Source organism: Lentinula edodes (genome assembly GCF_021015755.1).
Source record: "Lentinula edodes strain Le(Bin) 0899 ss11 chromosome Unknown C8R40scaffold_36, whole genome shotgun sequence".
In the NCBI taxonomy this organism is placed as follows: Eukaryota; Fungi; Basidiomycota; class Agaricomycetes; order Agaricales; family Omphalotaceae; genus Lentinula; species Lentinula edodes.
Genome location: NW_025764342.1, coordinates 368,841 through 394,849, shown reverse-complemented (window position 1 = coordinate 394,849; position 26,009 = coordinate 368,841). Strand labels below are relative to the sequence as shown.

Sequence of the window (26,009 nt, the reverse complement as noted above, 5' to 3'; positions counted from 1 at the left end):
TCTATATTCTATGCTCATGACCGAAAAAAATCACAGTGGGTGCGAAACAATGAGTCTGCAACACCGTATGCAAAGGGTGAAGGTGTATCCCTAATGGTTGCAGATTTTGTCTCTGCGGACTATGGTTGGCTTCGCTCCCGCGATGGAAAGGACTCTGCCCAAGTTGTTTTCCGTCCCGGAAAGAATCGTGATGGATACTTCGACAATGATGACATTCTCGAACAGGCTCAACATGCAATGGACATATTGACGCGTGATTATCCTGACGAAAATCATGTTCTTGTGTTCGATAATGCAACCACTCATCTCAAGCGTGCACCCGACACACCCTCTGCCACCAAAATGACCAAATTTCCATCTTTGTTTGGCGTCGAAGTCACTGCAAAAGGATCAGATGGGAAGACATTATATTCATCATCTGGTAAGCCTCAAAAGAAGAAGATCCCAATGTCTGGTGGTCAACTCCCAGACGGAACACCACAATCATTCTATTTCCCTCCTGGACATGCTCAAGAGGGGATGTTCAAAGGAATGGCCATAATTTTGGAGGAGCGTGGATATGGTGACTGGTCAATGATCAGATTTGAATGCGAGAAATTCAAATGTGATCCCACAAAGCAGGGTAACTGCTGCTGTCATCGCAAACTATACAACGAGTCGGACTTTGTCAATGGTAAATCTCTTCTTGAGACAGCATGTGAAGCTCGTGGATTTCAATGTCTTTTCCTGCCCAAATTCCATTGCGAAATCAATCCAATTGAGCAATGCTGGGGCCGAAGTAAATTCTGGTATCGCCTGCTCCCAATGTCGAAGAAAGAAGAAGATCTGAAACGGAATATGCTCAACTCTCTCAATAACGTTACTCTCAAGGAAATACGGCGGTAAGTATTTCTCTAGCTCTTCAGGATATCTTACTGATTGTACTCAGGTTTGCCCGTCGTGCACGTCGCTTCATTGATGCATACAAGAAGGGGCTCAATGGGAAAATGGCAGCCTGGGCAACCAGAAAATATCGAGGCCATCGAGTTCTCCCGGAAGGGATCATGAAGGAATACTTAGATAAGGAGGTATCCAAAACATTTTGAACAGTCATGTATCTTACTTGTACTCACTTAATTACATGCATTATATCGCTCGAGAACACACAGTACACTGTGTTATGTAGTGACATAACAAAGGTCACAGCTTGGTCACAGTCACCTGACGTGTGCGGATCTTGCATGAGCTCTACCTTAGACCTTACTGGTACTGTTCCTAGACCCAAGGCATAATGTCACGACCTGCAATTGTCCGCCGGAGAAAAGAGGTGCGATCTCCGACGAATGAGGGATAAGATTTTGTGACGATTGTGTCTAAAGAATCGACAAGTTTGGGCAGGAAAACCGGAGAGCGATGGCATCATGGATAATCAGCGCCACTTTTTGTTCCGTCGTGCGACGCCTTCCGCCATCCGAAGGAGAATATGCTACATATAAAAATGCCATCAGTTGTCGTCCGTCCCTTCATCCCCCTCGAATTCCCCCCAAACCGCTGGTCGGTCCTTTCAACATTCTTCCCCAAATTACATAAAAAAGACGTTGATCGTTCTACTGCGTACAATGCAGCTCACTCATCCTTCAAAATTCCACTCCTTCACTCGCACGATCGGTTTTCTCTTCATCGCGATTGGGACTGTAGTAAATATCGCTGTACCTATTCAAAATTTTGATGCTGTGAGTCAAATCTTTCTTTTTTGCCGGGCACTTACTTACTTTTATCCTTGTGTTCGAGACACAGCATCCCTCGCGAAACGTCTCCGATGATGAGTTCTCTTCCAGCTCAAGCAATTCCAACTCAACGTCAATTTACCCCAGGATGGATGCAGCTCCAGGCAACACAGACCTCCCTCTCCAAACAAAACCCATCGAAGCATGTGTCACCATCCACAGCGTCTCCCTACTCCCTGCAAATACCCAGAAATCCCTCCAAGCCGCTATCGAGGAACTACTAAAACCCATGATTCCTGCCATCACCAAGGACATTCAGCGCGGGTTCAAAAAAGTCTTGCCCAAGCTAAACATTGAGGATTTCCCGAAAGTCAGTGGAATCCCGGTGACCAGTATACAGTACAAACAACACACCTCGCCGGAAGGGATGTATGCCTTTGATATGGGGGTGAGGGGGAAGTTGGATATTCTGCATGATGAAGAGCGGTGCAACTTGCCTGATTGCGGATGCTACAATGTGAAGAATGCATTGGGATCCTCGTATTATGGGGAAATCAGTCAGGCGTGTGTGGAGGATGGGAAAAAGATATATACGGGATTTATTGGAGGGAATAACATAGAGACTGGGGTCATGGATAAGTTGATAGAGTTCAAAAATGGGAAGGTCAGTCTAATCACTTGTTGATTTACGAATTGGTATAACTCACTAGATTCTCGAAAACTTTTCACTCACTAGGGCGTTGTCCCAAAGAAGTCCCTATTTTCGCGTGTAAAGAATTACCTGGCAAATCACAGGGGTAAAGGATCCTCATCGTCATCTTCATGATGTACTCAAGTGTACCCATCTGTTTCGATTCACCGTAATCTCTGACTTCATATACATAGCCCCTTGCAATTTATCTCGACCAGTTCTGTTATGGATATTCCTAGTGTGTAACAGGTTTGGGGTTGTTTGATGTGTTAAATATGTACAGTTAGCATCTTTGCTTCACTATACCCACTACAAATCCGGGAAGAGATGGTATACCATTCAACTCAAAAGGCTCTGATCAAGCCTGATAAGCGCAGATGAGGACTGCTTTTCCTTACCACGGCCGGGCTTTCCTCTGGTTTCCCCTTCGCTCTATCAAGATGCGAGGCGACGACGGAAGTCACAGAATGGTCAAAAAACATATGTACAGGCACATAGTTACTCACAGCTAGTTTCCTCTAGTTTCACGGTTTCAGCTATAAAATCAACTCTAATGTGCAGACCTGTTCAGGACCTGTTTATCACCCCGCCGCTGGTCGGTCTTATCAACATCACAAAAGGGTTCTCTATCCCCATCGCAATGCAGCTCCTTTTTTGTATGCATATCCTTTCTCTAGGTCTCTTAGCGGGTACCTTCTTCCTCGAGAGCATCTGTGCCAGACCGGTGGATTCAGAAAATGTCGGCAACTCCCTGGAACTTTTGCCCCTCCCCTCAAGGATACATCCGAACAGCGACTCATCTTCCACTAGCTCACAAAACGACGGCATTCATGATTGCCATTATCTACCACTGCATCTGCCAATATACGCGATGGAAGCCCAAGTCATACTCCATGATGAAATACCCGACGTGAAAATCGAAAACCTTTTAAAAACAACTATTGAAACAATGTTGGAACCAATAATTCCGGCCATTGTGGATTCGATAGCAGAAAGTCGTCCAAAGTTGGGGAATTTCTTGAAGTCATTGGGGTTGATCACCATTCCAGTCACTCGTGTTGGCTACGTTTCGACGCCGGGAGTCTCAGAGGTTAGGAAAGGATCATACAACTTTGATCTTAACTTTTTGGGACAATGGACCCCTGTACATGACAGTAAACACCAGATGCTCTCCAAGCCCAAGAAATGCTGGGATTTGGTCTTGGACCGGGTCCATGAAGGTCCTACAGCAATCGCGACCCTCCCATATTTCGGGCTTCTCGACCGGGAAGCTCTTGATCATAAAGACAGTATGCTTAAGCTCAGAATCGATCAGCTTACCGGGGAGATAGGACGACGCGTCGTTGATAAGCGATTTCTGATGGTATCATGGAAAAACGGAGAAGTGAGTCCTTTAATTTTTGAATGCATGTGCTGGTTGACTTGAGAGAATTTCCGCTAAAGCATCACTTGACAACAGCAAATGCAGTAGGTCCTATTTCGGGATCGCCTATACATGGATCCTCGTCGATGGCACAAGCTTGAAGCTTTCCGCCCGTGTGTCCATGCACGACAACTTTATGATTGGAACGGAAGTGTAGCAGCAAGGGTTGAAAATCCTCTGCCCTCCACCCCCCGCAATAGCTCTCCGTTGCATTGATCTCCATATCGTAGATTCTTCTCTCTCTCTATCCTTGGACATTGTGCTTGAAAAACAAAAATTATAGATAGAAAGAAACAGACAAAGGAAAATATGATTCGAAAGCTGGGAATATTGTAGATAGTTCCAAGGGCCATGTCCTGAAAATGTCCTGAATGAGTGGCCATGGTCTTCAGAGGAATGAAGAGAGAAAACAGCACAATGCGAACGGAGCCTCGTGATGCGACGGATTAACACAAGGCGTGTTACTCAAGTACATAACATACAGACTCATCACCATGACCCAGAACTAAGTAACGGAGGCAGGCGACAAACTGTATTCATTGGGTCGCCGCGGCTCCCCGCGCCTTAGTACCATACATAATCTTACTTGCTTGCGGTTAATAAAGAGTTTAAAAAATAAATAAATCGGCTATCGGCTTCGGGCTTCGTCTGGTCTGGCACACTTCGCTGTACGACGTGCGAGTTGAGTGAACGAATCGGAGAACCCGTCGAACGAGCTGATGAAAGGAATGGGTACAGCACGAGCCAACGACTGCTGAAGACGAACCGAGCCTATTCACCCCGAACTCTGGGAATTTCTTTAACCATCCAAACATGCGCCCAAATTACTCAAAGCCTCTAAAACACTCCAAACCTCCAAACTCTATCTAAATTGCGTATAATATCAGGCGTCAGTTCCCTGAAATTCCATTCATCGAGTCCGCCTCCCGGGTGGAAGTACATAACGGAGCAGGAGGAGGCACGCTTCGAATCGTAATCGGCTTTAATCAGCAATGTCCGCTTTTGAGCAATGGAACATCGGTCTAAGTAGTTGGAAATATCCACTGGATATTGACATGCAAGCTTTCACTAAACACAAATAATGCAGTGAAGCTAGTGCTTCGTCAGGGCCCCGACCTGAAGACACGAAGATCCTGAACCACCACCCTGCCTCAGAGCTTCAAATGAGGAAAATCTAACCAAGAGGGCAGTAAACTGAGGAATCGAGGAAGGTACATGGAAGAGAAGAACTGGGATCTCGTGGGAAACTACTAAGTAATGGTGTACTACTTGCCGTTGACCATCACCCATAACATCCGAACTTTTTTCTACTTCCCTGGCGGAATAAGTCGAATAGCGCATCTGTGCACTGATCACGAACACGATGAATGAAGGACTCGAAAGCTCGATTTCCACCCTAGTCCACCAGAATGCGGCTGCCATGCAAGAATTAAAACTTGATTTCGAGCTCGCCAAGTACCAATTTCTGGTAACTTCGGAGCGCGTCGAGGCCGGAATGAATAACGTGAAGGAGCGGCTGAAGCTGATGCTTATTCACCAACAACGGATCACCGTGAAGGAGCATTTGGATGTAAGTGTTACGTCCAAGTTTTACGCTATTCCGTTTCGACTGACCGTCATATCATCTACATATGTAGGTTTGTGTGACTGCCGCCTGCTCAAGCTTCTCTTTGCATCGAATACACCGGCTGTATCGCGTATTACTAACGTTGATTTCACTGGAACACATCATATTGACTGAGAATCACTTCTCAATTCAAGATACATGGCTACCTTTGGTCACGGGTGTCGGCGAGATGCTTGCAATCCAGTGAGTTCCCTCCTACGCACGAGTTTTTGTGATATACCTATTTCGCACATTAGGGACATGTCATCCACTCGAAAGAATTCTTCCATCATCGAAACCGAGAGGGTACGAAGATAATTTCTCCTCACGTTGCATGGAACTGATATAAACAAAGGATGAAGGAGATATATGTGACAGGGTACAGGGAGACATGAATCCGAAGCCTGGTACGTCGCTCAAACCAACTTGCACATGCTCATCTTGCTTATGTTGTTTCAGAATCCTTGACTGGAGCGCAATCCACTTTTGGGGCTGTGGACAAGAATGAGCTGTTTAAAGCAAACGCTGGGCGTGCCGCCATATCGGGTCACGATGGAAACGTTGGTCCGCCACCTCAATATGATCTCCCACCTCTTCCACCTCCGGTAATGAACTCTGACTGGGGGGATCTACACGTCTCCGGAGCTGTTTCGGTTCGTCGAATCCAAACATCCCCCTTTCACTTATCCGACCAATATTCCCTAGCATCCCAGGATATCCGTCGAAGCCCTTTCCTCGACACCACATGGACTTGTGAGTTTTCAGCTTCAAATCTCCTTTCGCTTGAGGTTACTCCTCTTTTCCTACAGTCAGATATCATGGCTGATATGACTCCCGAGAACACCCTGGACATCATTGAAGCTGACCTTGGCCATTTCGCTCCTTCACCTTCCTTCACTGCTACTGTTATGCTCCCTCCACCTCTCTCAAGTCCACTTTTGGTAACTCCGCCTCTCTCTCTATCTTTCGCGCAAGATTGTTCCCCGTGCGCCGGTCGCACGCCGAGTATTTCGCAAGACTACTTAGTTGACACATCGATTGACCTGATCGAGGCAGAGCTAAAGTCGTCGACGACGTCGGACAATTGTTCGGTTTTCAAATCTTCACCACTACTGCTTTTGTATACTCCCCCTTCGCTACTTGCTTCTTTCAGTGATTTCGACCCTTCAATGACAAGTATTTCTTCCGCTTCTTGTTTGGGTCTCGCTGTCAACCTACCGTCCGAGCATTCAAGATTCTTCGAAGAGCACAATCCTTTGGTCGACCCCGAGTTGTCTGCAAATTGGAACGACTTTGGCTATACACCCTCTCCCGCCAACGGGCTCTCTACGTCGTCGTTCGCTCCCGCTACTACACCTATTGTGCCGGGAGTTTCATCGCCCAGGAAACGCCATCCGAATATTCTTACGAGCAGAATTCTGCGTTCATTTTTCTCATCTTTTACTCCCTCATTGAAGCGTTACATCAAGCATTCTCAGTTCCCTTCTTTCTTCGTTTCACGCTCGGTCGTCAACTGCTTCAAAACTTCTGGTCTTCGTAAGGGTCGATATCGGAATCAAAGAAGAACCCTAATGCCTACATCTACTATTATTGGTGGGAGAGTCAAAGTCCGCAAGATCCAAGTGCTCACTGCTTGGATCCTTACAGAAGATTAGGTCCTCGTCTCGCGAGTTCTTGAAATGGTAAGTTTTGTGGCCCTATTCGAATAAAGTAACTTCTTGTACAATCCTATCCTTATTCATATCTACAATATGTACGCCATCCTTAGATTTGTTCCGTTACGTTCAAAACGCATTTTTTGAATCATGTTCAAGGTAGTAATGGGAGGTTGGGCTTTCATTAAGCTTATGTAATTAATAATTGCCCCGCTGACGTGTTAGATAACAACTCGACCACTTTACTGTCTCAATTCCGGAGTCATCATCAAGGTCCCCTATTCTGTTCAAGGTTGGGGGAAACTGGAACCTCGAGGACCCTTTTATCATGTTCAACTCAATGGCTATTCTGTTTTAGACATGATGCCATTTGTACTCTGTCTGAAAATGACGGTCGATGGAACTTGCAGAAGAACATTTATAGGTGAAGTATGCACGGTCCCGCAAAAATGTATTTCTTACGAGGGACACACTTCGCATGTGCGGAAGAGTGTAACCACTCTTCAAGTTTCCCAGAAACTTGAACAACGGTCCAGATCTTTATGACGCAGCATGTCTCAGTACGTCTTGAACTGAGTCTCTTCAAACTTCCACCCAGTTCTCATTATTACACCCCTGAGGCTTGATCTTCTGCTCACTCCTGAATATTCCTGAATCACTCCTTTCTTCTGGACAGCAATGTATATAACAGGAACGTGCTCCCAAGTATTTTATCCGCTAAAATGTACTTCAGCGACTACTCCTCGTCTCCTTCAATTTATTCTGCGGGTCCCGATTCAGAATCGATATCAATATCTTCTACGCGATATTCCCCCGCCCCATCATTCTGTGCGCCAGAGGATGGATTGGCTCAGCTCGAGGATTATGCACCTTCAAAGGAGATCATTAGTAGGTATCTCGAGCCTGCTTACTAGAACCAATTTCACTGATCCTTCTTCTATTCAGAATACGTCGTAGAATGCATAGTGGATGCTGTTGAGTGTCCCACAAATGCATCGAAGACGTTCAAAAACAAAAGACGAATTTCTCGTTTCGCCCACTTCACGGTGTTCGTGACGAACGTCGTCGCTAGCCTTCCTCTGACAACACCTGAACTTCTCTTAACTGTTGCCTATGTGGATAGAGCACAATACCGGAATAATACAGAGCCGTTCACGTCTTGCGACACTACCGAACGTACATTACACCGGATATTTCTCGGCGCTTTGGCGCTTGCACTAAGAGTATGTATCATTTTGACAAAGCATAAAAGGCTGTTATTAATACTCTTGTGTCGCGTAGTACCTCGACAAACGCATCTCCATCAAAGATATTGACTGGCAATCTTGCACTCGGCAATTTTCCCGTGCAGATGTTGGCCGTTTCGAGCTGGATTTCATTCAAATTATCAAGTGCAATGACAAATTCACCGACAAAGAACTGTCTGCTTACAGCGCCGTTATGCTCGCCGTCCTTGAATCTGCGCCGAATCATTCTTTGAAATTGCGGGATTCTAGTAAAAATACTGCAAAATCGCCTTTGCGTAGGTGCCTACGATTCTTCCGCAATCATTCGCGGTTGATACGCAAACCAATTCCTGGACATGTCTGAAACTCATACCCCTTCGGTTCAGCAATATGTTGTTCTTTTAATTGCGCCGGTGCACAAACAGATGCATCTGAAACCACCCATTCTCCAGAAATGATAACTGAAATCTAGTCGATGTCATGTATCTTCACATATATATGTCTTTTGCCCTTAGGCGCGTGTCAAATTGTTGTATGCTGAGCTTGGAAAGTCTTAATCCTGCTCAATTCTTCATGTCGGCGTAATCACTCGGTAAAATAATAAATAATCAAAACAACTCGATTTATAAACATATGTACTATTCAACGGTTCTTTTCCTCTTTCACAATGTCAACGGCAGTTCGAAATAATCAAATTTTGTCTGAAAGTATGTTCCCCCTGTCTGAATTAATTCTGCGATATATTTGTATTCCCTATGTACTTACAAAATTCATACAGCGAACCGTCAATAAATTTAATAACTTCTTCGAAAGCACCTTTCCTGGAGGATAACGACGGGGATCGAAGAAACTTTCCCCGTATACAAATCAGAAACAAACTACAATGATAACACAAAGAATAAAGGGATTACAATGTGAGTTGATTTGACAGCTTATCATAGTATGTATGAGGAAACAACTTCTCTAATTGCTCCAGCGTCTACTTGCTTACGGATTCGTTCTGCATTAGCAGTGGGACAACATGGCCGAGGTTGGTGTTAGTTATTGGGAATCCTGGGTCGATCGTAGTTGATCCGTAGTCACAAAAATCGTAAAAAGGAAAAGAGGAAAAGATCAGTCAGTGGTATTAATTAAGTATATGGTATAGCGGACAATAATGACTACAAATAGAAGGAGTCAAGAGACCGAGGGTGGATGAGAGCGAATAAGACTGGTTTACATAACCAATCGGCTTCGGGGGAGGACTCAGTCGCTTCGGCCCGCTTCTCTGAAGGGAATTTCCCTCTTTCTTTCCGACCACCTTCGACGAACATCTCACAGATTCCTGGTTAGCATTTTGTATGCAATATATGTTTTCTCAAGAAATATGAATTAACTTACAGCGCGTGACAACGACCACTCAAACACAGCTCTTCTGTAAGTTTATGAATCTGATTCCGTTCACTCTAATCATGATCTGTTCTTTTACTTCCAGCCATGGAATCAGATTCGACTGCTCATCGCAAATTCAACTTCCCTCCATTTCCCTCTGCACCGGAGCATGTTACCATAGTTCCTTTCAGAGACTTCAAAGATAATGGTCTCAAAATCCAAGAAGATGACTACGATGGACCAGAGGTAGATGCTCTCAATATCCCTACTGTAGTCATCGAAAAAAGACATGCTGGGGATGTTTGCAAAACGAGGTCCGAACGAACGATGAGTGTAGTGGCTCCCCAAGGAGGTAGTCAGAATGAGGCCCAAAGTTCCGAGTTGCCTCAGCAAAGGACATGGCTACATCGATGGGAAGATCTAAGCACCAGAAAGAGTTGTGAAAGATACAATCGGTGAGCGGTTACACCTCATTTTCCATTTTACGCGAGAACCTATATTGATCGTATCTCCAGAAATCAAAATCGTGCAGATAGAATTCATCAGGCGACACGCGTTTTCAACACCGGCCGTCCCTGGCCCAAGACAGACAAACACGTCAGAGAACAATGGGATCAAGTAGGTGGTCCTTCATCACATCGCTGTTCTTTGTCTTAATCCCCACAGTTTCAATTATATATAGGAATATTGAATATCATGCCTATCTGGAAACCGATACAGGATTCTATAGAGCTGGAAGATGACGCGGATGTTGAAGATGATTTCGATGATGACGAAGATTTGTTCTCACCGGACCCCAAAGAAATTACGAGAAGAGTCGAGATGAGTACCGAACGCGGAGAACGATCTTCTTACCAGAAGAAGAACCCTCGACCTCGACCGCCCTACGAGAATTATGACAAGCCTCCTGTTGCGGTTAAAAGTCAGCAGGAGATTGATCAGCTTCTACAAGAGTCTCGCGAGCGTAAAGCGGATCGATTGAATGAGTTTTTGAATAACCCCAAAGAACGCGTCCAAGTGTACCTATCGAGTTATATGAGAAAGCAAGGATTGCATTAGTATGTGAAGCTGTCCATTGTCTATTGTCTTTTTGTAACTGGTTCATCTTCATCTTAGTGTGGACCGCAACCTAACCCTTATTCCTTTGCTTATCCGTTTCTACATCAACTTTCTCGTCAAGGAGGAAGTTTTCAGCGTTGAATCCGAACCCGAACTTATAGCCTCTCTCCATGAAGCACTGATTATCATCAATCTCGCCGAATTCGAACTTCCACTCACTTCTCAGATAACTAAAAGTCTTCCGTGGAACGATGTATTTAGTGGAGGATGTGAGGAGTTGTTTGATGTAAGGAGCAAGGAACAGGAAATGTCAGCTTTAGAGTGGGCTCAAAGAAATCAGGGACTATTCTCGGATGTTGAAAGTGGGGAAAATGGTGTCAGTTCGACGGCGGCTGCGACAGTTGCATCTACTCCACCTGCTGAAGAAGCCAAGGAACTTGAGCTGGAAGTAGATATTGATATTGTTACTCCGACAACGGAGCAAAACTCAGATGATGTGCTCGAAACGCCTACCCAACAGAGTGAGTCTAAAATACCTAAAGTGAACACTTCCGAAACTGACATTCACAGAAAATGACGCACCATCTCCTGTCACTACCTCCTCTTCGAGTCCCTGGGGCTCGGATGAAGGTACCGCTATGGACAACTCCGAACCCCCTGCGAATACATTCGGTTCATGGAACACAGATCTCGACAAGGCTGACCCTTCCGCGGCTGGCTGGGGAGGAATGGAACTTGACGACATCACGGAAAACCTTTGGGGCGGAGACGATGCAGACACATGGGAGATCCCTCCCCCTCCCACACTCTTTCCCATTCTTGGACCTACAGCGCTTCCACTTACACATACGAGTGGTATTGTGGAATGGAGTATGCGTCGAATCCGATATGTTGTTAATCCTGGGGATGATAATGATAGCTCCGCTGCTAATGTCATTGCGTCGAAATTTCCAAGCGATGGTCCTTCAGCGGATGCTGTGGAATCCGATTTCTCTTCCCGCTTGAGTAAGGTCGTGATGGAACCCTGGCTCGATTGGGAGACTTCTGGAGAAGAGGGTGATACGGCGTCCCCTCAGATCAAAGGCACCTCCAGAGGAAGTGTTAAGGTGTACGAAGAGGGTCAGGGTGTGATGTATGAATATGACTCTGATGTACGGTCGAACGCTTTCGCCGCTGCCCCATCTCCCAATGGCACTTCCCTTCCTGCTCATGACCCCCTCAAGCACACGATCACTCTCCTTGTTGCGCCAGAGACCGCTAAGCTCTTAAGGGTCGGCATGGGTTTAGGTGCTACATGGGTGCAGATTGCGCGCCAGACGGATTTGAGGAATGAGCAAGAGGTGAGGGAGACAGAGATCGAAGGCAGTGGGGGTGAAAGTATAAGTTCTCCAGATGGTTCAGGTGACTCTGATATTCATGGAAGATTTTGGTATCTTTCTAATTTGTTGATTGTCCTTCCGAGCTTTCACATTGTATAAGCTGCCTGTGCAAGTTTCGGAGATCTTGTTTAGTTGTCATTTGATACAATTTACATACTGTACTTTTGCCCGCAGATGATACTTCTTGAAGTGAAGAATTTCTTCCATCGCTCACTACAAAATTCAGCAGAAATCCTGATCAGTCTTTTCATTGCTGTTCAAGTTGGGTCCCGACTCGGATTGTTGGACTAGTACTTCGTATGCTCAGCTTTATTCTGTGCAACTATTCTTTCCGGCCACCGAATTCGACTTACTCCCATTGACTCTCGATCACCTTATATACTCAATACATAACTTTATACTCCCTCAGTTGTTTCTCTTATTAACTGAGGTGAGATTACTAATTTTTCTTTCTTCTAGCTTTACTAAAGTACCATAGAAGTGGCCACATTACCTGAACTGCTGACTCAAGGAACCTCGTTATTCCTGGGCAATAAATGTTCCTGCACAAGGAAACAAAATGTCCATCAGAATTAGGGAGCTCCCTATTCTGGTCTGATTGCCCCGAAGAAGCTCCAATACCCCTTCTGGTTCACAGTGAACCATATACAAGGTTCCCCAATTATTTGTGACCAGTCTATGACAGAATTCCAAGCCTCTTTTTAGATTAAATCCGAAAAGTTCCTCCAACAGCATCAGAGTATCTGTTAAGATCATGTACACCGTGTAACCGTGCCAGAGGCCACAAGGTGTCTAAGTGCGGAGGGTCGAATGGGACAGTAGTGAAGTTATTAACAACACCGCCATTACACCATTAGTCCCCAGAGATTGAGAACAGAGAAGGGGAGAACTAGTAGCAGCCAAGTCGGAGTGGCAGTAACGCCGATGACAGGGAGCAAACCAAAGAACTTATAAGTCCCAAGGTTAGCGTAAGAAAGGCTTCGAGGCGACGAGCCTGAAGACTTAGAGACAAGAGAGGACAAACTAAGTCAAAGAAGGTAATCTTGGTTGGAGAGAAGAATCTAAGTTGATAATTAAACTGAGGAACTACAGTAGCATACAGGCAGTATTTATATTTACAGATTGGCATATTGGGGCGGAACGCCAGACTAACTACTAGGAGCTATACGTGTAGTACCTACAGGGTAGAAAATAAGACAATAAGAAGGAACTAGGATGAAAGGGTTTGTGTAGCAAGAAAGAACAATTAGAAGAGGATTACAATAAAGAGTAGATCTTGGGGTACCGAGTGGCGGAGTGAAGCACTGAGGCATGGACTTGACAGTATCCCCCTCTCAGGCTTGAGCCCTTGAAAGCTGTTAGCACCGGGAATTACTATTAGTCATCAGAGAAAATTTCCGGTTTCCCATAGACCAAACACAATTCGAAAGAAAATTTTATCTGGTCCGTGCGCCATTTTGTCCCTATAAGAAGGTGTCAAGTCCATGCCTCGGGGCCCTATTCCGCCGCTCGGTATTTCGAAGATCTACCATTTATTGTAATCTCTTTCTTATTGTTCTTTCTCGCTACACATACCCTTTCATTCTAGTCTCTCCTTATTGTCTTTTACTTTACCCTGCAGGTACTACACGTATAGCTCCTAGTAGTTAGTCTGGCACTCCGCACCAATGTGCCGATCCGTAGATATAAATACTGCCTGTACGCTACTGGAGTTCCTCAGTTTAATTATGGACTTAGATTCCCTTTCCAACTTAGTCCATCTCTTAAGGCTTCAGGCTCATTACCTCAAAGCACTCTCTACTATAACCTTAGACTTATAAGTTCTCTGGTTTGCTCCTTGTCACCGGCGATATCGCTGCTCCGACTTGGCTGCTTCTAGTTTCTCTCTTCACTACTCCTGATCTCCGGGGACTAGCAGCGTAATGGCAGTGTTGTTAATAACTTCACTACTGTCCCACTCGACCCTCCGCTCTTAGACACCTTGTGGCCTCTGGCACGGTTACACAGTGTACATGATCTTAACAGTATAATTAAATTCAATCCGTTAACGTCGTACTGACATATCATTTTTTATGCCTCCGAAGACCCGAGCTCAATCTAGAGCTAATTCCACTTTCTTCACTACAGCCCAATCCTTCGCCCCTTTCTCTGAATCTATCTCTGCCATCGGTCAACCACGTTGCCGTAATCGCAGTTTCAGTCCAGCCACTGTTCCTACTATGTCAACTCTTCCTGAAGCCATGGAAGAAGATCAACAATTCGAGTACAGCACTTTGTATACCGGTGATGGACAACCTGTCTAAGTCTTGACCCCTTGCCATGGACAACCCCCATGGTCGCTCCAGCTCAGGGCCGGTCTATTACTTGAATCAATTCTCCTATTCTCCAAGCCATAGCTTGCCGTACTGGGAAACAACCTCAACGTCGTTGACATGCCCAAATTTTGGCTAGACGTCTATGCTGTGAATTGTGACATTTTCACACATAGATTCGTATCAAGAGGACTGTAATTGAGACCCAGATTGACAGTCAAAGTCAATACTGAATCAGTCTAATAAGTTGAAGGGACCCTATACCCATACTACCACCAGTTGCTTACCCATCCCTGATACTACCTTTGGATAAAAGTCTACCTGTTGGTCAAGCAGGATTATACCAGACTCGGACTACATCCGAAGGATGACCATTCACGTATGACATACCAAGGGTATTCTTATTAGACCTTCCACTGGCAGGAGTTTGGAAGAACTTACTCAAGTGACCATGAGCCGAGGATTGACTCAAAATGACTTTCTAGAACTCAGGAATTATTAAAATACTCCTTCTAGAACAAGATCATGCATTAATCTAAAAGACTGCGATTTAGTCTAATAGACCAATCAGGTTGCATGGCTGAGGAAAATGACTAGAAGAACGATCGAAGTACTGCGAGGCTCCGAAGACATATCAAATGAATGTCAAGGAGTCCTGACATAGAAAATATTGAAGCATGCAATTAAATGAATACTATGTGTAACTCCCTTGATAGAGTATAGGCACAATGGGTGTCTGTTGAAAGAGAGAAGCAATTAGTTTAATCCAGATGAATCAGATTGATAGGATTAGAATCAAGGAGAGCAGATTTGCCTCCGGACAAGGGGACAAACAATCAAAGTAAGGTCCACACAGCAATGACAGCTGAACACCATTCGAGTCATTCTCCAAAACAATTAAATTAAATGAATATTGAAGTACCTACCTATGTTTGGAGGTATACTAGAATCTTGGAACCATTATGGACCAAATAAGGACATGTAGATTCAAATTAAATGGTATCTGACTGAGTGTAGAGGTTTCCTTGCGGTTCCGAACATTTATTGTATTAAATTAATTGTACTGTGCGGCTCTATATCCTGTAGGTATAAATAGCAATCCGATGTATCTGGAATACAAGTGATTTTGGGACGACGTTGCAGTGCTAATCCGTAAAAAGGAAAGACACACTCCCGCCAGACTGAAACCTCTTCGCTAGCAGCCATTTGGGCCCGGCACTTGAAGGGCAAATCACGCTGTGTGGTTGTGCCAGCACATAGTTCTAGCCCTCTGTAGGGGTCTGTGTGGTTCGGTTTTCATTTACTTTGATTCAAAATCCCCAATTCTTGATATACCCATATCAATACAATCAAAGCACAAATCGTGCTAATCTACCTTAATCAAAGGAATATATTGAACCCTTAGAACGATTCAAATTGATTGATCAAGGCTTCTTACCTAGCTCTCAAAGCTTTGCAGAACCTTGGACAACGCTACCGCTTGCTATTAAATAACTTTGATAGCAGAGAACTCGCTTATTGTGTATTAGATTGGTTGGTTGGAGTGCACATTTGATTCCTTCCTTTCTCTTTCACACAAAAACGAGGCAAGCTCGTTACTGGATCTCCTCTTCGCATCCGATTGGTGGTTCCCGCTGGTCAACCAGCTGCCGCTTCCTTGGATGCTTCTTGTGCCAACTCCGCAGGAGCCCCAGGGAGCCCGCCATACCTTCCCATCCTACCCAAGAGTTGAATTCTTCACTATAACCCTCCCATTTCACCAGATATTCCACTTCCTCCAGTCATCCCTTCTTGGGTTTGGAGTTAAGGATGTCCTCAACAAAGTGCTCCATTTCTCCTTTTATGAAGATTGGGGGAGGTGGGGAGGTCTGTTGTCTGAATTTGTTGTGGAAGTGAGGTTTCAGTTGGTCTACACGGAACACATTGTGAATTTTGTGGAGGTCCCCAGGGAGGTCCAATCGGTAAGCATAACTCCCCACTTTCAACAAGATTGAATAGGGGCCCGTCCACTTGTGATCTAGTTTCTTCATAAGTCGTCTCGTCCTGATGTTTTCCATATTCAACCAGACGTGATCACCTTCCTTCCAGTCCGGGGCCTCCTGACGTTTTTGGTTTGCGTACTTCACATAGGTCTCGTTGGCTACCCGAATTCGTTCCTGGAGGTAAACATGTAACTCTTTGAGGTTGGACGCATATTCATTGACCTCTGCTCCTTGCACCTGCTCCAGCATAATAGACAGCTTTGGGTGATACCCCTTGTTAGCAAAGAAGGGAGAAACACCTGTCGTGGTATTCGGGGTATTGTTGTAGACGAACTCCGCCAGTGGGAGAAGGAGGTCCCAGTCATTTGGTCGTAGGAGCAATATATCCGGAGGTATGCTTCCACCAACTGGTTTACCCTCTCCGTTTGTCCATCAGTTTGCAGATGATATGCCACGGACAGTCGGGACTCGATTCCTAATGTTCCACACAGCTCCCTCCAAAATTGAGACACAAACAGGGAACCCCGGTCGGAAGTTATATCGGAGGGCATCCTGTGCTTTGAGAAGACATGCGTTTACCCTCTCTGTTTGTCTGTCGGTTTGCAGATGATACGCCATGGACAGTCGGGACTCAATTCCTAATGTTCCACACAGCTCCCTCCAAAATTGAGACACAAACAGGGAACCCCGGTCGGAAGTTATATCGGAGGGCATCCTGTGCTTTGAGAAGACATGCGTTATAAACAGATTGGCAAAGTCTTCCGCGTTATCCGTCCTATGACAAGGGACATATATGGCCTGTTTGGTGAGTTGCCAGACTATTACAAGGATGGCATCGTATTTCTCCGGACCTCTCGTGACTGGGAGCTGGGTGATACAGTCTAGGGAGATTGAGGACCAAGGTCGTTGACCAATTGGTAGTGGGCGGAGGTTCCCGTAGGGCTTGGAGTGACTGGCTTTGGCTCTCAGACATGGGTGGTAGCTCTGTACATAGTAGTTCACGTCTTTGGACAGCCCTTTCCAAAAGAATAGCTGGTTTACTAGCTTCTTGGTGCGTTTCTCCCCCGGGTGTCCCCTCAGTTTATGGTCGTGGTATGACTGCAGAACTTCCCTTCATAGAGTCCCCATGTCTGGGACATATATGCGGCCTCCTCTTTTTATCACCCCATCCTCCCAAACGAGAGATTCCTCTTCATTTCGTGCAATCCTCTTCAGTGCTTCAATCATAGTTGTGTCCTTTTGAGCTTCCCTTACTCAATTTACCAATAAAACCTCGTTCATGAGGATGGTAGCATTCAAGCATTCCGGAGGAATGAGTACCCTTTCCCTTCCCGAAAGGACCTGATCCCTCTGAACTCCCTTCTTTGGATACACGTCTGATCTCCGGGTGAGCGCATCTGGCTTGGCTCCCAACCTCCCTGGTCGATAGTTGATAACAAAATCGTATCCTGAGAGGAGTTCTGCCCACTGAGCTTGATGTGCTGTCAGTTGCTTCATAGTGGAGAAGTACTGGAGGTTGCTATGGTCTGAGTATACTTGGATTTGGTGTCGGGATCCCTTGCAGTACGCCCTCCATTGTTTGAAGCAGTCCACAATAGCTAGGAACTCCTTATCGTAAATGTTGTAGTTCAGTTCCGCGGTAACGAGCTTGCCTCGTTTTTGTGTGAAAGAGAAAGGAAGGAATCTAATGGGCACTCCAACCAACCAATCTAATACACAATATGCGAGTTCACTGCTATCAAATTTATTTAATAGCAAGGGGTAGCATTGGCAAAGGTTCCGCAAAGCTTTGAGAGCTAAGTAAGAAGCTTTGATCAATCAATTTGAATCGTTCTAAGGATTCGATATATTCCTTTGATCAAGGTAGATTCAGCACGGTTTGTGCTTTGATTGTATTGATATGGGTATATCAAGAATTGGGGTTTTTGAATCAAAGTAAATTAAAACCGAAACACACAGACCCCTACAGAAGGCTAGAACTATGTGCTGGCACAACCACACAGCGTGATTTGCCCCTAAGACCAACAACTGATCCTAAGTTCAAAGAATACCCAACAACTGGATATAACTTCTCGCAGTCACAAGGAGCAGAACACAACATTCCTATACTCACAAGTGCCGGGCCCGAATGGCTGCTAGCGAAGAGGTTTCAGTCTGGCGGGAGTGTGTCTTTCCTTTTTACGGATTAGCACTGCAACGTCTTCCCAAAATCACTTGTATTCCAGATACATCGGATCACTATTTATACATACAGAATATAGAATCACACAGTACAATTAATTTAATACAATAAACGTTCGGAACCACAAGGAAATTTCTACAATCGGTCAGGTACCATTTAATTTGAATCTACATGTCCTTATTTGGCCCATATTGGTTCCAAGATTCTAGTATACCTCCAAACATAGGTAGGTACTTCAATATTCATTTAATTTAATTGTTTTTAGAGAATGACTCGAATGGTATTCAGCTGTCACTGCTGTTCAACACTTACTTTGATTGTTTGTCACCTCGTCCGGAGGCAAATCAGCTCTCCTCGATTCTAATCCTATTAATCTGATTCATCTGGATTAAACTAATTGCTTCTCTCTTTCAACAGACACCCATTGTGCCTATACTCTATCAAGGGAGTTACACATAGTATTCATTTAATTGCATGCTTCAATATTTTCTATGTCAGGACTCCTTGACATTCATTTGATATGTCTTCGGAGCCTCGCAGTACTTTGATCGTTCTTCTAGTCATTTTCCTCAACCATGCAACCTGATTGGTCTATTAGACTAAATCGCAGTCTTTTAGATTAATGCATGGTCTCGTTCTAGAAGGAGTATTTGATAATTCCTGAGTTCTAGAAAGTCATTTCAAGTCAATCCTCGGTTCATGGTCACTTGAGTAAGTTCTTCCAAACTCCTGCCAGTGTAAGGTCCAATAAGAATACCCTTGGTATGTCATATGTGAATGGTCATCCTTCGGATGTAGTCCGAGTCTGGTATAATCCTGCTTGACAAACAGGCAGACTGCTATCCGAAGGTAGTATCGGGGATGGGTAAACTAACCAACTTGTGGTAGTATGGGTATATGGTCCCTTCAACTTATTAGACTGATTCAGTATCGACTTTGACTGTCAATCTGGGTCTCAATTACAGTCCTCTCAATACAAATCTATGCGTGAAAATGTCACAATTCACAGCATAGACGTCTAGCCAAAATTTAGGCGTGTCATCCCCCCCAAACTAAAGAATTTGACCGTCCTCGGTCATTCGTAGTTTTATACAGGGAAAGGATACCCAATCTGTTATTAGATTGATTCAACAAGACTATATCTCCTTTTAGTGTAAATCACTGGGCTTGGATCTCTACTTCTCCGTGCTTTCCAATCAATTTGGATGCCCTCAAATGGGTTTCTAGCGCCCATTCTATCAATTTATTCACACGCTTGCTACGAATTGTAACAGTTTAGCACTCAATTTGAATTGAATACTTTTTCGGTATTCGTATCACATTTTGAAATTTTATTTCACAATCTTTTCATCATCTAGTCACAGAACGAGCTTCCATTTCACGGAGAGCTGCTCTGACGTACGCACTGATTCAGTGTGTACATTTATTTGGTTCAGGGCACGGGGTTCAACAATTTTTCGTTGGAGTCCGTTTTCTTCCTTTATTTCTTTCCTTCATCTCGTTCTTCAAAAATGGCTTCAACCTCAAGTCAAACTCGATCTTCGGCCGCAACCACTCTTCTCCCAACCTCCCTATTGGAGGCTCAGGTCCTTTTGTCCGATCTCAAATTAAAATCAACGCTCCCATTATTCTTTGAAAGCCCAGTTTTTCAACGCCTTCGACAGGGAAACTATGTCCCTCCTGTTTTGAATTCCCAAAATTCACCGAATTACAATGGTTCTGGATCCTTCCCTGCCTTTTCCTATCCTTGCCCTCTCGTCCCCTTCTGTTTTCCTCCTGACACATCGCGTTCACTGTCCGTTGCTTCCGGATTGGATCTGTTTTGTTCGGCGCAAATGGTGGTTCGAACCTTACAGGATTTGGTAGACAAATCACCTTCAACGGAGTCGGAGATTTACAATGTTTTTGAGGAGGCTGCTCCCTTTTTGGTATGTAGCCACCTCTACCCTTCTTCTTATTGCTGGTATTAACGGGTTCTCCTAGATTTATATTCATGACTTTTGGATAGGTCGGGCAAATTGCCCTTTATTCGCAGAACAGGTCTTATTGTCTGCTGAATCGCTTTCTTTCGGCCTACCCACTTTTCTTCGCAACAATTTGACGCAGCAATGGGGCATTCCCCTTGAGCATCGTTCTTTAGCTGAAGTAAGTGTTCTTTTCTATTGAACTCTCTTTATTCTCATTAATTTAATTTACAGGGTGTTCCCAAATTTGAACGGTTCCCTGCCATTCCAATTCCCTTTTGTCTACATTTTCATGAAGGAAGCGCAATGATGTGTTCGGTCCCTTCTAAAGATCTAGATGTCTTTGCCTCGTTACGTGGCAAAGGATCTTTGGCGGGCGCATCAAAGCTTAATACTCCTGCACCTCCTTTGGAGATCAAGTCTTCGACCTCTGTCACCAAGGCACTCATAGCTCCCCCTCGATTAATCAGAAGGAATCGGGAGTTAGAGAGCCTCAAAGCTGAGGCCTCCACATTTTGTGAGTATTAATTTAGTTCATTGATTTCTTATTTTTATTCATTTAATCTCTGTTTTTGATTCAGTTTCATTGCCACGTTCCACTCGTTCAAGAGACTCGGATAATGAGCTCTTGAGTGGGTTCCCTTCTGTAGGTTCAGCTCCCGTAGCCTCTTCGTCTACAAAAGTTTCCATAGGCAGGAAGGAGCCTAAATCTTCAACTACTGTCAAGGTAGTTGAAGGTTCCAAAGCCTCCGACCCTCCTACGCCGGCTATGGTTTATAAGAGAGTTCGACTTCCTCCCTGTTCGAAGAAAAACACTTTGATTGCCTCAAAAGGAAAGGCACGACAAATTGTTGTCACTGACGAGGATTCGGCTTCTAATGAAGTTGAATCTGAAGATGAGGATGAGGAGGAGGACACTGCGCCTCCTCCAAAACGCCCTGAAACAACATCTTCTATTTCTGGTAAGAGTTCAATCATCGTTTTTTGTTTTTATTTTCGTTAATTCAATTTCCTTGTAGCTTTGTTACCTCGTCGTTCGATTAAATGGGTGACCGTCCCCAAATGAGTCACAAAGGCTGCTGGGAAGCCTGCTCCTGAACGCTCCCCCTCTAGTACCTTCCAACCGGTACTATTGGCGGATGCTCAAGGACGCCTACGGCTTCCGATCAATCCTCGGGTGAATTAACACCCTTTCCCAAGTTTGCACATGCCAGGGTAAGTCATAGTGATTTAATTTAAATTATTTCATACTAATTCTATTGATTTAATAGAATAGCGCTGCCTTGAATTGCGAGAATCCCCTTCTTGCCATTAATCCTGAGTTTCTCAAGCTGGGCTCCATCTTGGAGATCCAGAATGCTCGTTTTACGATGCAGGACTTGATGAAGATTAATCGGGTAATTCGCGATGTGAGTTATCTTCTAATATTTTATTTAATTCAATTGCTAAGGTATTTCAATTCATGTAGCCTTCCCTCCCCGTCAGGCTTGCATTTCGGCGCTTGCTCAAGGGGACTTGGAGGCTAATTCTGCTCCATTGCCAGGATACAAATGCCAAGCTTGCTCCTCTCGGAGCTTAAAGTGCTTAGGATCCTTGGACGTGGAGTTGGCCATGGATGCACTCAATGCGCTCCATACCGCTTCCACGAGCAGTACACACAGTAAGTTCTTTCTATTCTATTTGATTTGATTTGTTTAATTTAATTCATTCGATTTATTTAGATCTGGCCAACTCATTACGACGAGCTGCCGGCCTGAATGACCAACTGAAGCAGATCAGGTCCCTTTTCGATACGGCGCGGGAGCTCTTTCTGCGGTCCATCTTGGACTTGCAGAATGCAGGAGAGGACCCCATCGTTGTGTTGGAGGCACTCAAGGCTGCCGAACCCAATCATCAGGCCATCAATCTGAACAAGTGGACCATTTTGGCCACTCTGTTCCATTGGCCCAGTCCCTTCAATTTGAGTGGGCTGGATTTCGATAATCGGACTCCTGGCGAATGGATCGAACTGCTACACAGCATCCATTCCGGGGAGTCAACGGCGCACATCGACGAACACAGGCACCTGGTCGAGTCCTCGCCACCTCCCGATTCTGCTACCGAGGCTCTAGAAGGCCTCAACGAAGTGGAGAAGGAATCGGCGGACAAGGGTTCCAGCAGCCAGGTAGGGGGATCCGTTCCTATAGAGCTGGATCTCCCTACAATCGAGAGTTTGGCCGGGCTACCTGTTAAGATCATGTACACCGTGTAACCGTGCCAGAGCCACAGGGTGTCTAAGTGCGGAAGACGAGTGGGACAGTAGTGAAGTTATTAACAACACCGCCGTTACGCCGTTAGTCCCCGGAGATCGAGAGTAGAGAAGGGAGGAACTGAGAAGCAGCCAAGTCGGAGCGGCGGTATCGCCGGTGACGAGGAGCGGGCCAAAGAACTTATAAGTCCAAAGGCTGTAGAGAGAGTACTTCAAGGCGTTGAGCCTGAAGACTTAGAGAGGAGCTAAGTTGAGAAGGGAGATCTAAGTTGATAATTAAACTGAGGAACTACAATAGCGTACAGGCAGTATTTATATCTACGGAACGGCGCATCGGTGCGGAGCGCCAGACTAACTACTAGGAGCTATACGAGTAGTACCTGCAGGGTAGAGTAAAAGACAATAAGGAGAGACTAGAACGAAAGAGTAAAAGACAATAATGAGAGACTAGAACGAAAGGATATGTGTAGCGAGAAAGAACAATAGGAAGAGATTACAATAAGGAATGGATCTTCGGAATACCGAACGGCGGAATGGAGGCCCGCGGCATGGACTTGACACTACCCCTGAAAAGGGGGCAGAGCAAGCGCAGGCTCTTGAATTGTAGCTGGTTCCTTGGGGCATCGTTTTTGTTTTTTATTTTATTTTAAATTTGTTTTTACATACACACACGGACGGACGGGTTTTTCAAGCCCAATCATCTCATCATAGCTGACCACTCGCGGTCATATCGTCTGGGTTTTCAACCCAAAATCTCATTATGGACCTTTCCAGGACCACCGGTCAATCGAGACCATTTTGTTTGTATTAGATTTATTAGTCTAATATCTTTTGTATTTTTTCTTGTCTTTCTTGTAGGTAACTTTACCTATTGCTTTAGTTGTGGATAGCTTCTTGCTGTCCTGTATATACCAATTTACGAGCTCTCATGCTCATCTCCGTATTAATTTGAATGAGTGAAACTAAGTCCTGGGACAAATACTTTGTTTATCCCATTTAAATTGATTATAGATGCACCTGTTCATTTAATTTGAACAAATGAACACATCCATCCTTCACTCAATACACTTTTCAACGCGATTCTTGTTTTAATTTGAATGAGTGAATGTAAGTTATCGAACCATGCTCTAAGCTCCTCCTATGAATAGGAGTTCAAAGTAAGACTCAATCCCGGATCCTGGAATGAACCTTTACGTGAGATCAGGTCCGCAAGGCTTTCCTGTCTTCGTTATCCTGAGTGCTCAAGTCGATCTCTGTTTGCCATTGATCATGGCGACGTCGGGAGATATTGTCATGCCCTGGCTACAACCAGACCAGTCCCAGTAACCACCACACGTTACCATACGTCCTACCCACCTCCTGTATGCCCTCCGCACCTCCCCAAGTACCACCAGACACCTCCCCAAGTATTTCTGACGCCACTACCCAAACGTCCTTCACCCCGACACGCGTACGAAAGCCCTCTAGCCGATAACCCCTTTAAGTATTAATCTCGATTACCTCCCTCCCTCCGATTAGCTACCTCATGCCTCCAGATGTTCTCTTGTTCACTTCCCGTACCTATTTAAGTAACGCCGCAATGTCCCGATGACACGCCTAAATTTTGGCTAGACGTCTATGCTGTGAATTGTGACATTTTCACGTATAGATTTGTATCAAGAGGACTGTAATTGAGACCCAGATTGACAGTCAAAGTCGATACTGAATCAGTCTAATAAGTTGAAGGGACCATATACCCATACTACCACAAGTTGGTTAGTTTACCCATCCCCGATACTACCTACGGATAGCAGTCTACCTGTTTGTCAAGCAGGATTATACCAGACTCGGACTACATCCGAAGGATGACCATTCACGTATGACATACCAAGGGTATTCTTATTGGACCTTACACTGGCAGGAGTTTGGAAGAACTTACTCAAGTGACCATGAACCGAGGATTGACTCGAAATGACTTTCTAGAACTCAGGAATTATCAAATACTCCTTCTAGAACGAGATCATGCATTAATCTAAAAAGACTGCGATTTAGTCTAATAGACCAATCAAGTTGCATGGTTGAGGAAAATGACTAGAAGAACGATCAAAGTACTGCGAGGCTCCGAAGACATATCAAATGAATGTCAAAGAGTCCTGACGTAGAAAACATTGAAGAATGCAATTAAATGAATACAATGCGTAACTCCCTTGATAGAGTATAGGCACAATGGGTGTCTGTTGAAAGAGAGAAGCAATTAGTTTAATCCAGATGAATCAGATTGATAGGATTAGAATCGAGGAGAGCTGATTTGCCTCCGGACGAGATGACAAACGATCGAAGTAAGTGTTGAACCGCAATGACAGTTGAACACCATTCGAGTCATTCTCTAAAAGCAATTAAATTAAATGAATATTGAAGTACCTACCTATGTTTGGAGGTATACTAGAATCTTGGAACCAATATGGACCAAATAAGGACATGTAGATTCGAATTAAATGGTATCTGACTGAGTGTAGAAGTTTCCTTGCGGTTCCGAACGTTTATTGTATTAAATTAATTGTACTATGCGACTCTATATTCTGTATGTATAAATAGCGATCCGATGTATCTGGAATACAAGTGATTTTGGGACGACGTTGCAGTGCTAATCCGTAAAAAGGAAAGACACACTCCCGCCAGACTGAAACCTCTTCGCTAGCAGCCATTCGGGCCCGGCACATGTGAGTATAGGAACGTCGTGTTCTGCTCCTTGTGACTGTGAGAAGTCTATCCAGTTGTTGGGTATTCTTCGAACTTAGGATCAGTCGTTGGTCTTAAGGGCAAATCACGCTGTGTGGTTGTGCCAGCACATAGTTCTAGCCCTCCGTAGGGGTCTGTGTGTTTCGGTTTTAATTTACTTTGATTCAAACCCCAATTCTTGATATACCCAAATCAATACAAACCAAAGCACAAATCGTGCTGAATCTACCTTGATCAAAGGAATATATCGAATCCTTAGAACGATTCAAATTGATTGATCAAAGCTTCGTACTTAGCTCTCAAAGCTTTGCGGAACCTTTGCCAACGCTACCCCTTGCTATTAAATAAATTTGATAGCAGTGAACTCGCATATTGTGTATTAGATTGGTTGGTTGGAGTGCCCATTAGATTCCTTCCTTTCTCTTTCACACAAAAACGAGGCAAGCTCGTTACCGAAGCCGCAGCTTGGTATATGTTGAACACACAC

General features: G+C 44.7%; 5 protein-coding genes across 5 annotated transcripts; all 5 read left to right on the top strand.

Moving 5' to 3' along the window:
• The first annotated feature begins 1,212 nt into the window (after positions 1 to 1,212).
• On the top strand, positions 1,213 to 2,741 carry C8R40DRAFT_548636 (uncharacterized protein). The gene is made up of 3 exons (XM_046235419.1): positions 1,213 to 1,712; positions 1,777 to 2,370; positions 2,443 to 2,741. The coding sequence occupies exons 1-3, from the start codon at positions 1,599 to 1,601 to the stop codon at positions 2,530 to 2,532; spliced, it is 798 nt and encodes a 265-aa protein (XP_046082761.1). The 5' UTR covers positions 1,213 to 1,598; the 3' UTR covers positions 2,533 to 2,741.
• Positions 2,742 to 2,950: 209 nt separating this feature from the next.
• Positions 2,951 to 3,921, top strand: C8R40DRAFT_1174470 (uncharacterized protein; the record flags this gene model as incomplete). Its single annotated transcript, XM_046232190.1, has 2 exons — positions 2,951 to 3,781; positions 3,841 to 3,921. The coding sequence occupies 2 exons, from the start codon at positions 2,951 to 2,953 to the stop codon at positions 3,919 to 3,921; spliced, it is 912 nt and encodes a 303-aa protein (XP_046082760.1).
• Positions 3,922 to 5,183: 1,262 nt separating this feature from the next.
• On the top strand, positions 5,184 to 7,081 carry C8R40DRAFT_1072409 (uncharacterized protein; the record flags this gene model as incomplete). Its single annotated transcript, XM_046226460.1, has 7 exons — positions 5,184 to 5,390; positions 5,458 to 5,630; positions 5,684 to 5,732; positions 5,782 to 5,833; positions 5,886 to 6,079; positions 6,132 to 6,179; positions 6,236 to 7,081. The coding sequence occupies 7 exons, from the start codon at positions 5,184 to 5,186 to the stop codon at positions 7,079 to 7,081; spliced, it is 1,569 nt and encodes a 522-aa protein (XP_046082759.1).
• A 374-nt stretch (positions 7,082 to 7,455) lies between these two features.
• Positions 7,456 to 8,954, top strand: C8R40DRAFT_548795 (uncharacterized protein). The gene is made up of 4 exons (XM_046235420.1): positions 7,456 to 7,641; positions 7,702 to 7,969; positions 8,027 to 8,304; positions 8,363 to 8,954. The coding sequence occupies exons 2-4, from the start codon at positions 7,804 to 7,806 to the stop codon at positions 8,669 to 8,671; spliced, it is 753 nt and encodes a 250-aa protein (XP_046082758.1). The 5' UTR covers positions 7,456 to 7,641; positions 7,702 to 7,803; the 3' UTR covers positions 8,672 to 8,954.
• Positions 8,955 to 9,736: 782 nt separating this feature from the next.
• C8R40DRAFT_548584 (uncharacterized protein) lies at positions 9,737 to 12,602 on the top strand. Its single transcript, XM_046235418.1, has 5 exons — positions 9,737 to 10,133; positions 10,194 to 10,296; positions 10,345 to 10,736; positions 10,795 to 11,258; positions 11,308 to 12,602. The coding sequence occupies exons 1-5, from the start codon at positions 9,784 to 9,786 to the stop codon at positions 12,213 to 12,215; spliced, it is 2,217 nt and encodes a 738-aa protein (XP_046082757.1). The 5' UTR covers positions 9,737 to 9,783; the 3' UTR covers positions 12,216 to 12,602.
• The last annotated feature ends 13,407 nt before the right edge of the window (positions 12,603 to 26,009 follow it).